The sequence below is a fragment of the Solea senegalensis genome, linkage group LG9 (assembly GCF_019176455.1).
Source record: "Solea senegalensis isolate Sse05_10M linkage group LG9, IFAPA_SoseM_1, whole genome shotgun sequence".
NCBI lineage: Eukaryota > Metazoa > Chordata > Actinopteri > Pleuronectiformes > Soleidae > Solea > Solea senegalensis.
The window spans coordinates 15,131,562-15,144,159 of record NC_058029.1 but is presented as its reverse complement, the minus strand read 5'-3'; the positions used below and the strand labels follow the sequence as shown (position 1 = coordinate 15,144,159).

Below are 12,598 nucleotides of genomic sequence, written 5' to 3'. Positions count from 1 at the left end.
CACCTGTTTTATTTAAATTAGGGTTAATAATCAGCCCCTATATTATTTGCTTAAAGGTTTGTATAAAAGTAAACATGGTGGGTTATAGTTAAACGCTCAGCAGTCATTATTAAAGTCAATCACAGTCTCCCACTAAATACTGTCAAATCATATTTGTCCCAGATTCAAAAGAAATTTGCTGCGTTGTTTGTTATTTATGTTAATGGTGTAAAGAGGAGATTATATCCTGCCCTCAGCATTTCATTCACATGACCTCAGAGGAGCAGGTGCAAGCGTCAATGTGACAAGACTTGTGATTGTTTTCACCAGTGTCTTGGACTGTGTCATGGTCAGACACACGTACCGAGACCTGGAACGCAACCAGTGAGCAGGCGGCCAACACCAAGACTTACAAGACACACCGCGTTCACATTTTGGAGCTTGAGCGTCTCCATGTAGTACTTCAGTGTTTCACTCCCTGGTCAGTTGCTAAGGGAACACCTGCAGATAGCTAGTTAACTAAGTGCAGCGAAGATGCTCCCGTTGTGGTGATCAATTATGGATGTGCTGATAGAACTTTGACATGTTAAACCTCTTAGAGAGGCCAGCAAGGAGGAAGAGCAAGCGAGATCAGAGTGAGAGGAAGACCGAGACAGGGTCGGTTGGGCGGGCGGACTCATCTCAGACGTATAATATTATAGCGTTGTTGGAAAATGGCTTTGGTTTCTGTTGAATTACACTCACCTGCTTGGAATAATAAATGAGTGATGCTTTCTTCAAAATGCTAAGTGTATGATTTCCATTATGTATTTGGATGCATAAATCCATACTTTAGTCTTTACCTTTTTTGTGCACCACTTTAGATTGTGACATGTAAATTACAGTAAGAGAAGGCACAGTATAGGTTAAGAGCATGGAAATACACATATTGGAACATTTACAGGTTTTCAGTATAAAAGAGCAGGGTTAACCAAGGGCTGGTATTCACTGTAACCACGCTGTAAATTAATTTCTATAAACAAAGATTTTTATCTTCTCATATCTCCAATACTTTCTCCTCACTTGAATATAACTATTGCTTAACAGCTGGAAAAAGTTTCATATCATATCATCAGATCTTATAATGTGATAATATGGCAGAAGACAAAAGCCTTTTTGTCGGAGCTGAAGATTTGTATTTCACACCCATTAGACTGTGTGTATATGTGTGAGTTTCTCACGGTTTGCTCACTAACCAATCATCTAATCCCGCCGATCGCTTGGATACATTATGGGGTTCACAGTCACACTTCATAACAAATGATACAGGGGATGTCCAGGCGAACTCGATGAACAGCACATTAAAGGGAGTGATTTGAAAAGCCACCTCAGCTTGTAAAGCAGAATGTTTACTAGTTTGCACAAACCACCAAATAAAAGAAATGATTACAACAGACAAACATCTTCAGCAACAACATCAAAAGTCACAATTCTCTCCAGAGTGCCTGGAGGAGCCCAGTCTACAACCCAACTCATGCAAAAACCATTAGGGCTTTAGGGCCAGAAGAGTGGAAAGGGGAGGGGGGAAAAAAAATCATTGTGTTGCTCAAGAGAAGAAATAAGAAATACATTGAGAAGATCGTTGGAGATCAATATTCCATTTGGACTCCATGACTAGACTAGACACTAGATACGCTAATGTTTTTTTCTGGATAAGCATTTTGTGTGTGTGTGTGTGTGTCCGTGTGTGTGTAAAGAATGCTTGGACATTATTTCTGTGACTGCAGAAAGAGAAACACGGTAGCTATTGAAAAGCCTGGGAGAAGCTCGGGGCGTCATGTCACAGAGCGAGTCGGCCTGTGCGGCTGTCTTTACATATTGAGGTCAGCTTTGGTTTCTCAATTTTTTTGACTCGGAAAAACAAGGAACGAGGCAGTAGACCACAAAGCTGGTTGAGTGGTGGAGAAACGTCCCCATACGTGGAGAAATAGAACAGATAAGCTGATTTTTTGAATACACACAATTTGGCAAAATGTTAAAGAAGAAGTGAAGCCTCAAATGGGAGAATGAGAGGTATTGAGTTCTTCACCTGATGTCAACCCATGTTGGGGAGTTTGAAAATTGCACCTTTCAATATCTACACTATCACTGAACCTTACTTGTTTGAAGCAAATGTCCTGCCTCAATGGCTCCTATCCAAACCTAACATCAAAAAGAAGTGCGATTGCCTAAGGTGTCCAATCAGAAAGTTGCCTTCAGGTATAGCGGTCTGTTTTTTGTATAGGGGGCACCTATATAAGGAAGAAAAAACATTGTGACCCATTTCTCAATATAAATCATGAAAATGTGTGCATACTATACCGTTGTTTGAGGATAAATGCCTTAGTACATGTGGCAATTATGCATTTTTGTTTTTTCCAATCAGAATATACTTGACAAATATGACTAACGAAACAATGTTGACGTACCTTTTTATATTTACCACCATGCAATGTTGTCTTTAATGCTGAGATCATCAAGACTGAACTTTGTTTTTTAGTTGCTTGTCTCACCATAAGGCTAGGAACAATTTGGGGGGATAAGAAACACTTTCCTGTCCCTATTTTAAAACCTCCTCCATTTACCACCTCTCTCTCCCCCTCTCTCTCTCTCTCTCTCTGTGTGTGTGTGTGTATTTGTGTGACTTCACCTTCCACACACACATAAACACAAGTGGAGAGGCACCCACACACTCCCCTCTTTGAGGCTCATTAATCAAACACAGATTATCAGGAAAGTGACACCTTCATGATTACAATGTTTCTGGGGAACTTTTTAATATGAGTTTAGTTTGGAAGGAGATGCAAATGAGCAGGCTTATACTTCAGAGTGCAACACAGTTATTATTCAGAATACAACAGTGTGAGGTTGGTGTCATGAGGGAAAAAATAGCAAACTCCAGCACTTATGGCTGCAGTAGAAGACTGAGCAAACATATGGTTAAATCCAAGACTGCAAAGTAGAATCATGGTACAGTAGCAATAATGACCCCATTTCGTCTAAATCAGAGGTTTCAAACGTACGGCCAGTGTCAAACGTATGGGCCGTGGGCCAGAACCAGCCCACCAGAGGGTCCAATCCGGCCCACAGGATGAATTCGTTAAAATTTCACACTATGATTTGAATCTAATCAAAGCGTGAAATACTTTATTTTTAACTTCCAGATACCTGTGACTAAATGTATATATCCACTGTGATGTGTAGGTTGCAAAGAACATGTGTAAATGGGAAATTTAGGCACACTACTTTTGAAATTGCACTTATTTCTCTCAAGAAATGTCCCGTTTTGTAAAAAGTAAAATAAAGGGGGGAAAAAATCAGAGTTCTTGTTGTTTATATGTTATTGTTATTATGTTGCAGGTCCGGCCCACTTTTCAAATTGTGCTGTAAGAGGCCCCTGAACTAGTTTGATGCCCCTGGTCTAAATGAAATGAGTCCTAAGTGAACTTATAGCCAACAATCACATTTAATATGACAAAAAAAATTAAAAAGTCAATAAAGGACATGTGATGAGACTGCAGTGTGAACTGGAGCACCATATTTATCCCTCACAATTTAAACACAGAGCATTCCTGCGTCTCCACATCTGTCCATGGAAGAAAGGAAGCCTCTGTTTTAATCTTTAAACGCTAAACAAGCATGAACTCCCGCTGTCGCCTTCATTTTCCGTCTAAAAGCATATACTAGTGCGCCTAAATATTTTATCACTGGCGCCAGATAACACTGGGTAACGCAGCGGATAATGAAAAGGTATGCGGGTGAAGGGATGGGGGGTGAAGAAGTGGGGTGTATGGGCACTGCAGTTTAGTTAGTGCGTCTGTCACTTTCTTGCCACTGTCACCAGCTTAATGCCACTCGATCCATAGGCCCCAAAGTTTGTGTGTGTGTGCGTGAGTGAGAGAGAGAAAGGGGGTCAACACGTGTATTCCCTTCGTTGTGGTTCTGTGATGGAGAAGATAAATGTGCCTTGCCCTGCCTTAAACGCACTGCTTGTCACATTAACCCCAATAAAAAGGGGAAAAAGCCTAAATTAATAAACCAAATGCTCTCTCTCTCTCTCTCTCTCTCTATCTATCTCTCTCCATCTTTGCGTGTGTGTGTGTGTTGTGAGTGAGTGTATGGTTGAGTGCCTTAGACGGGTTGTTAATGCTAAGGTGGAATTAGAGTAAATGCAAATTAAAAAAAAAAAAAAATGCACTGGCTGATCCCTTTGGACACCCCCACCCCTCCTCCTCCTTCTCCTCCTCCTCCACCTCCAAGTGTTAATACGGCCATTTGCTTGGAGGTACTAACCCCCTATAATTCAATTTGTCAAAATGAACGAGAGATCAGACTTTTTATAGAGCCTGTCCTCCCACAACACATGCTGGTGTGTGTTGTTTTTGTTGTTTTTATAATAATAATAATAATAATAATAATAATAATAATAATAATATCAAGCAGGTAAAATGTACTCAACTGTGGTGCAAGAATCTCCAGCTCTATGGCTCTTTATTATTACTTCTTTCATCTGTAAATGAAAGTGAGCAATTATTGCAAGGTGCCGGTATCATATTATTATGTTGGCCCCGGTTCCCTAGATGGTCATCAATCACTCTCAATCGACCTGTCACCGGCAGGCAGAGATCCAGCTGGAGAGAAGAAGAGGAGGAGAAGGAGGAGGAGGAGGAGGAGGAGTACATCATCATTAATTTGAGGAGTGACCCCCGGGGCTATCCACATGTCTCAACCCGGGATTCTCCAAGCAAGGCAGCGCACACTGGTGCCCGAGATGTGGCGAGGCAGTTTTGGGCTTTGGCTGTGACCGGTGTTATGGTTACTGACCAAAACACGCGTGGGAGAAGACAGAGAGGAAAAGAGGGAGAGGGAGACGTCCAGCATTAATTAGACAGACAGAGAGACAAGAGATAGATAGATAGATAGATAGATAGATAGATAGATAGATAGATAGATAGATAGATAGATAGATAGATAGATAGATAGATAGATAGATAGATAGATACTGCAACCTGTTAAGCACTTTTGAGGAGTAATTGCTCTCAGTGCAGCTGTGGTACCAACATATCATCCCTTCTTGGTTATTATAAACCTCTTTTTTTTTGTTTTGTTTAACAACAAAAACCCACCACAACATGTTTACATTGTGTTTGTTGTTGGTTCAGTCTATGACTGGCTGCAGCGTGTCTCTGCTCACTATGAAATTATTCTTTACTAATTAATTTAAAATCAATTAGTTCTCCGTGTGATTAGCATTAGTGCAGAGGAAGGATATGAATGTGCTTAATTAGGCTTAATGCATTTAAAAGCATACATGCGTTTGCATATTCATGACACTGATTGGCCTAACTGATTGATTGGGACTGCAAATTAATCCTTCCTTTCCTTCCTTCCTTCCTTCCTTCCTTCTTTCATTCCTTCAATTTTTTTTTCTTGTTGAATCCTTCCCTTTTTTGTTTTTGTCGTCATCCTGGCAGTGAAAAAAAAAAATGCATAATCAAAGTTACAGTCCGGGCATTTTTAGAGTGGGAAATTTCTGACGTCAGAGTCGCCGCCGTTTAAAACAACCTGCCTCTGCTGCTGACGTCTTTTATAGTACTTTTTTATAAGGCAAAAATATGTATCTCACAGCAAAGTGATTATTCTCGGCAAAAGAAGGCTCGTGTCGCCTTAATTCATTTATTTATGCCAGACTGTGGGTTTTAGAGGAGAAAAGGAGGAAAGCTTTTCTTCACTTATTTATTTATTATTTTTTTTCCCCCCCGTAGAAAGGCGTTTGAGTGGGGGGCATTTTACACAAATTAAACATGCTGCTCTGCTTCGCCCTATAAGCATCCTTGGAGCCAGTGCTTACCAATCAATTGGTACAGTCAAACAGAGCCACAGCCTGCGTGAGAGTGGAGACCTTCAGTCTCGCTTCATTTCTGGATATTGGGGGACTCCTCTACCATGTCATATCCACAGTTTGGATATCCCTACTCGTCTGCTCCACAAGTAAGTGCATGCGGCTCTCTTGACTTCGCTGATTGTTTTGTTTTTTTCATATTGCACCGATTGATTATCTCATCGATTTGAGCTTGATGCCTTTTACGCGCGTTTGGGCAAGAATCCGAGATGCGTCCACGCTGATTTCGGTTATCGGAAAGGTATTGCGTTACAGCCAGGGATACCTGCGCTCCTGCAGTGACAGATAAAATAAAGAGGCGGTAAAGGAGAAGGTAACCAGAGACCGGCGAGACCCGCGACCACCCGTTCGCTGATTTCTGCAAGATAATAGCCGCGCTCTAATGTCAGCCATATGTTTATTTGCGCTGGGACGCACATGCCAACTTGTTCTGCACACGCTGAGTGTGTGTTTGTGCGCCATAACCCAGCAGCTGTTTTGTTTTGGCTATGAGCCATAAAAAAAAAAATAACTTGAGATTAACATTGATTATCTACAGGGCGATGTTAGGGACAACGTGATGTAGCTGCATGTGTAGATCCAAACCAAAAGACGGATGGTTGTGGACACTCTTTGACGCGCACTTTATCACAGGAATGTGACGCTTCTTCCATCATCAAATATCAAGTGTTTTGAGTTATGTGTCGCGTATTTTATTTATGAACGTGTGTCACGGAAGAAGCACGAGTTCACCTGTTTGCAAATAAACAAACTGTTGTGTTGTTTAGACCGTGTTTAAAAATGTGTGTAATATTGCGGATATACAACTTAACTTATTGGCGAAGGGTGCAGGTCTGAGTTTATCTCATTAGGGCGATTTATCTTTTACATAAAAAGGCAAAAGTTATTAACAGTGGCTTAAGTTTAGAATGTGATGTTACTGCAATTGAATACATCGAGTGTTAGATGGATATCAGCAAAATTGTGTTGGGAAAGGAAACATATATATACATATATATATATATATATATACATATAATGTATATATAAAAAAGATAATTCTCTCTCGGTTTCCACCCTGTAGTTTCTGATGACAACCAACTCTTTGACCACTTGCTGCGAGTCCACCGGCAGATCCATAGCCGACTCCGGGGTAGCGGCGTCCGGGCAGACACCAGTCTACTGTCCCGTGTACGAGAGCCGGCTGCTGGCCACGGCGAGGCATGAACTCAGCTCAGCCGCCGCGCTCGGTGTGTACGGGAGCCCCTACACCGGCGGCCAAAGCTATGGGAATTACGTTACATACGGCACGGACGCCTCGGCTTTCTACTCGCTGGTAAGTCCTTCATCTGGTCCCTCTTGTCATTGATTAATGGAGCCGCAGGGTGCTGAGACTTGAGCCAGCTCTGCGCACCTCAGCTCCCCTCGTTTTAATACATTACGCCGCAATATTACCAGACCTTTGCTGTAGCCTACATGATTTATATTCCCACATCACCTTTCAAGCCAAGTCGTCTTTAATACATGAAACTGTGTGTCAGCAAAGCCAGATATGCTCAGGTGTACAGGCTATTCTTCTGGAGGAAAAACAACTCTTGACTTTAAACGAAAACAAACCAAATGTTCAAACATAAAGACAATGTTTATTAAATTAACAAACGTTTATGAAAATGTATTTTTGACAGACAAACAATTCCAACAATGTTTTCTTTATATGCAGTATATATATATATATATAGTCAGGATGCTGAAGAAAATGATAAGTTGATTCAGAATAGCTTTTTCAGACATAAAGAAATATGTGTTGTATTACAGAAAATATTATCAACAACGTGCTATTTGTGAATTACTTTTCTTTAAAAGCAATTCAAACACTTGTGTCTCTCTGTGTCAGTTTATACTGGACACACCATGGACAAGATGTATCCTTGTGGCATAGTTAGTGTAGTTTTTCTTTCTTGTTACAGCCAGAAAAAACAGTAAGATAACTTCAAAAACACACCCAGGATAACTGGTTTTCTTGTGAGTCACTTGGTTGAGCTTCCTATCTGTGTCACTCACTCTGTTAAACACTTGTCTTTTGATTACAGGGCACATTTGATACTAAAGATGCCAATGCTTCTGCACATGCTGGAATAACACAGGCAACAGCCTACTACCCTTATGATCCCACGCTGGGGCAGTATCAGTATGACAGGTATGTTCCTTGTATCACTATGTGTTTTGTTTTTTTTTGTTTCTCTAAGAAGCCAAACATCACAAACTCTGCAACTGTAAGTGATACCTTCACTCAGAAATAATATTACTTTGAGTTTGTAACAAAAGCAGGAAGTGAGTAAAAATCAAGGAAAAGCTAACTCTGGGTAAATTGTACAGCATTGTAGTTTTCCAAAAATTACAATAAATCAATTGTCCCTGAGAGATCAAGACCTCCCCTTACTGAAGACCATTCCTGCCATATTAAAAGGTCTTCCCGATAAATAGATGGCATCCTTATTGCAGTGAAAAAGTAACTCATGGATGATTATGGTAACTGATCATGTTGATTATCAATCAGTAATCTCTTTTCAACTTAAAAAAAAAACAGTGCAAACAAAACTGTGAAAAACTCAATGTTTTATTGATTAGTCTTATAGCTAAAGAAGAGTTCACATCAAACAAAAAAAACAAACACAATCAGTCCAAATAGTGTGAGCAGGCAGAATACTAAGTGCACATACAGCAAAAGGCCCGAATCTAAAGCAGAACAGAATCAGTAACATGCAGACAAACAAGCAGGCCTACAGGAATAAGAGTCTGTCTGCGACCGTCTTTTACCTGAGGGCTCATCATTACACTCAATAAAGCAATTTTACAGTCTATTTTATCTGAAAGGGAACAACGCAGGGTAAGGAAATGTACAGCGCTCCTCTCCTTTTGATTCCCTTAGCAGTACTTGACCTGCACTAAGCCATACGGAGCAATAAAGGCCTCATAAAAGCCTCCCCTGAGAGGAATTTTACAGCTCACTGCTGACTGAAAATCAACACTGTGCATTTTAAATGCAGGGTCCATGGGATATATGTGTGAACATGGCGACGGCAGGGAAGGAGTCATGCAATGCTACAGATTTAAGAGACAATATTTTCTTAGGGTATGATAAAAAAAATTTAATTTATTTGGAACTTTCAGTGCTGGATTTTTAGAGGGGGTTGTCTTGGACCAAAAGTCTCCCCATCTTTCTTCCTTTTTAAACTTGGATACTGAAGCCATAGCTGGTCCACAGCATATGTCTGTTTACAGTATTTAAACCATTGTTTGGCCATGTTGATTTTTCAGGAATATGCACCACACTGTGTTTTAAGAGGCTTGTTTTTCAATTTCACATGTAATGTGATTATGGTGTTTACCTTTTGTTTCAGATGGTGACTTTGAAGCTTTTAAAGCATGTTATGCATCATTTTATGAGTATTATCAAAAGTAGGTTGCTCTGTCATGGTTGTCAGGACAGGGGTACAAAGTGCCAGAGCGACACACAATAAAGTACATGGAACAAGCATCACACATCATATGTACGCTCTCATTACCAGGTTGTTTGTGTTCTCCTTGTTTACAGATATGGTTCAATGGACGGGGGAACGAGGAGGAAGAACGCCACACGGGAGACGACCAGCACGCTGAAGGCCTGGCTGCAGGAGCACAGGAAGAACCCGTACCCAACAAAAGGCGAGAAGATCATGCTGGCCATCATCACCAAGATGACCCTGACGCAGGTCTCCACCTGGTTCGCAAATGCCAGGAGGAGGCTCAAGAAGGAGAACAAGATGACATGGCCGCCCAGAAACAAGGGCTCAGAGGAGAAGAGATATGATGAGGATGAGGACGGGTCTCAGGAGGAGCAGATAAAAAGTGAAAACAATGAGGATGGTTAGTTTCAAAATGCAGTTGTTGCAGAGTAAAAAGTGTGAAGCGTTTGTTGTGCTTGTGCCATAATAAACACACCTTTAAGATTAAGGTCATGCAGGAGCAGTGATGATGAGATACAGTAAAAATAAATATATGTTCACTTCTAGGGGTGTTTATTGTGGTACAACAAGCCTGAATGAATGTTTAATATTATCTTATTATATCTTGTCATAACAATTATAGAATGATGGCCACTTTTTATTACTGTGGCATTTTAGTTTTATTTGGGAGTACATTCTGACATTACGATGAATGTGATAAAAAAGGAAAATAATATCTACATGTCATTGAAATATAATGACAACTATACTCGTAACAGCAGCATTTTATTTGTTTATTTGTTAATCAATTTGTTACATTTCAAAAAAGTATAGGTGTGATTTCCATATTAGAAATATGTAAATCTTATAATTTCAAGTATATTTTTTAAATTTGTTTTTATCTGTGATGGTGTTATCAGTGATGACAATTAGAAACTAATTGAACTCAGACATTGCAGTTTGAGTGTATATATATATATATATATATATATATATATATATATTATTTGCACTTTATTCAAAATACTTACTGTTCACCAGTGTTAAATTGTTAACATTATATGCACAGGCCTGACATAATATATTTATCAACATTTTACATTTGTGCCTTGGAAAGTGAACAGGCATCAGTCACTTTCACAAGCTGTTGACTCTTTATATACAAATAATAATTCTGATCATTCTAAAACAGCAGCACTCAATCTGCATGCTCATGTGCAACTGAGACCGAATCGAGCAGTTATTTTAAAAGGCATGATTCACAATTTGATTTCTCGGGAGACTGTGCTGGATCAGATCTCATCCACCTGTCACAAACTCTCTCACTGACATGTCTGCTGTCTCTGTCCTCTCTCCCCCAGAGAGCAGAAGTCGGCCTGATAAGGACCTGCAGCTGAGCGACTTGGACGACTTCGACACGCTGGAGTCAGAGAGCTCCGAGTGTGAGCTGAAGCACCGATACCATATGAACACACACATGTCAACGACAGCCGACTGCCCCACTGAGCACCTCATCAAGGACTCGTCTCTGAAAATCTCCATCCCCGTTTCTCTGGGAGGGGAACAGGACTTGAGCAAAAGTTGCCTCAAAACGAACCCAGATGATTTCCAGGTGGACAGCAGATCGCAGGCCAAGGCGTGTTATAACCAGCAGCAGCAACAGGGGCATCAGATACTAGACGGCAAACCTCGAATCTGGTCTTTGGCCCAGACTGCGACATCCCTGAACCAGACTGAGTACCCGTCCTGTATGCTGAGATGCCAGGCGCCGCCCTCCTCCCTCACCCCTTCCCCCGCCGCTACCTCACCTGTGACCGGCCTGGACAACAGGCAGGATTCGCCGGTCACGACCCTGAGAAACTGGGTGGACGGGGTTTTCCACGACCCCTTGTTCAGGCACAGCACTTTGAGCCAGGCCCTGACCAACACCACCGTCTCTTGGACCACGAACACTAAAGGCGCCATTCTGGAGGCAGAGAGGAGCGCGGCGGTCCTGCAGCAGCAGCAGCAGCAGCAACAGCAGCAACAGCAGCAGCAGCAACATCAAGACTCCAAAGACAATGCCATGAGTTTCCCCAAAACCATCAACAAACTTTTCTGCTCCTAACAAAACCAAATGACGCAATTAATGCAAAACGAGGAAGACTTGTTGTGACTGACTGGTGGTAAAGCTTATTAAGTCTTCATGCCCCCTCATTTTGTTTTAATTTGTTGTTGTTGTTTTTTTTAAAGCAATTGTAGCTATGTATACTGTTACTATAGCGTTACACAAGTGAAATACCCGGATCAGTTTGGCTTCTTTGATTCAACGCACGCACAAAAGTCATCGAAATGTATATATAAAAAAAAGTTTACATCTTTGAGAAAAATAGGCCTAATGTTTACAGTTTTTTTTTTGTTTCGAGTTTTTATTTTTTCTTTACTATGCGCATGCAAGTGTAATTGAATATTATTTAGGTCTCATCGATTGAGTATCACTATTAAATGAAAAAAAAAACAAGTCTCACAAAATGCACAGCTCTGCCACGAAGTGGATGCGAGAGCGTTTCAACTTTGTTCACTGAAAATAAAAGCAGTCGGCTTCAGAGGGGCGCGTGTAATGTTGGGTTCATGGCAAGAGATGCTGTCCATGGTGCTGAAACACAGGCCTCGCCACTTTTTATCATCGAGTTTTGGTTTTGTTTTTTATACATAAACAAATAAAATCACGTGCTGCAGTTTGCAACGGTAAAGTAAGTTTTATCACTTCGACTCATTTTTAACCAGTTCAAAGAGGCGTAATGTATCATTTACAACCCACCCCCACCCAGAAAGTATTCTCCCTGCTTTGGTGACAGCGAGAAAATGAGGCATGCCCAAGCCTCAAGACAGAGCAATATCAGCAACTAAGATCTGCCTCATTAATTCCCTCTAAACAGGCTGTAATTGGGATGTTCGCAGTCATATTTTATGTCAGGCTATTGATTTCCCCTCCGTGCTCTCTGATAATATTATCGAAACATCTCAACACCGCCCATGATGCAGCTGTCAAAAGGGTAAGTTATTCGCCACATACGTCCATTAATGGGTTCAAAAGCGGAGCCCCTGCGAAATCATCTGAAGTGAGGAGTTTTCGTTTTGACACTAACCCCTCAATTTCCAAGAAACGTGGGTCCTATACTCAGAGAGAGGGGGGAAAAAAAGAAAAACCTGCCTGGATGCTGATTCCTCTGCTGAAAAGTGAAAGGGCTTTACG

General features: G+C 41.0%; 1 protein-coding gene across 1 annotated transcript; it reads left to right on the top strand.

The window, feature by feature from the left end:
- The first annotated feature begins 5,709 nt into the window (after positions 1-5,709).
- Positions 5,710-11,948, top strand: irx4a (iroquois homeobox 4a). The gene is made up of 5 exons (XM_044033385.1): positions 5,710-5,988; positions 6,963-7,214; positions 7,969-8,075; positions 9,474-9,784; positions 10,725-11,948. Exons 1-5 carry the CDS (start codon positions 5,944-5,946, stop codon positions 11,468-11,470), a joined length of 1,461 nt encoding a protein of 486 aa, XP_043889320.1. The 5' UTR covers positions 5,710-5,943; the 3' UTR covers positions 11,471-11,948.
- The last annotated feature ends 650 nt before the right edge of the window (positions 11,949-12,598 follow it).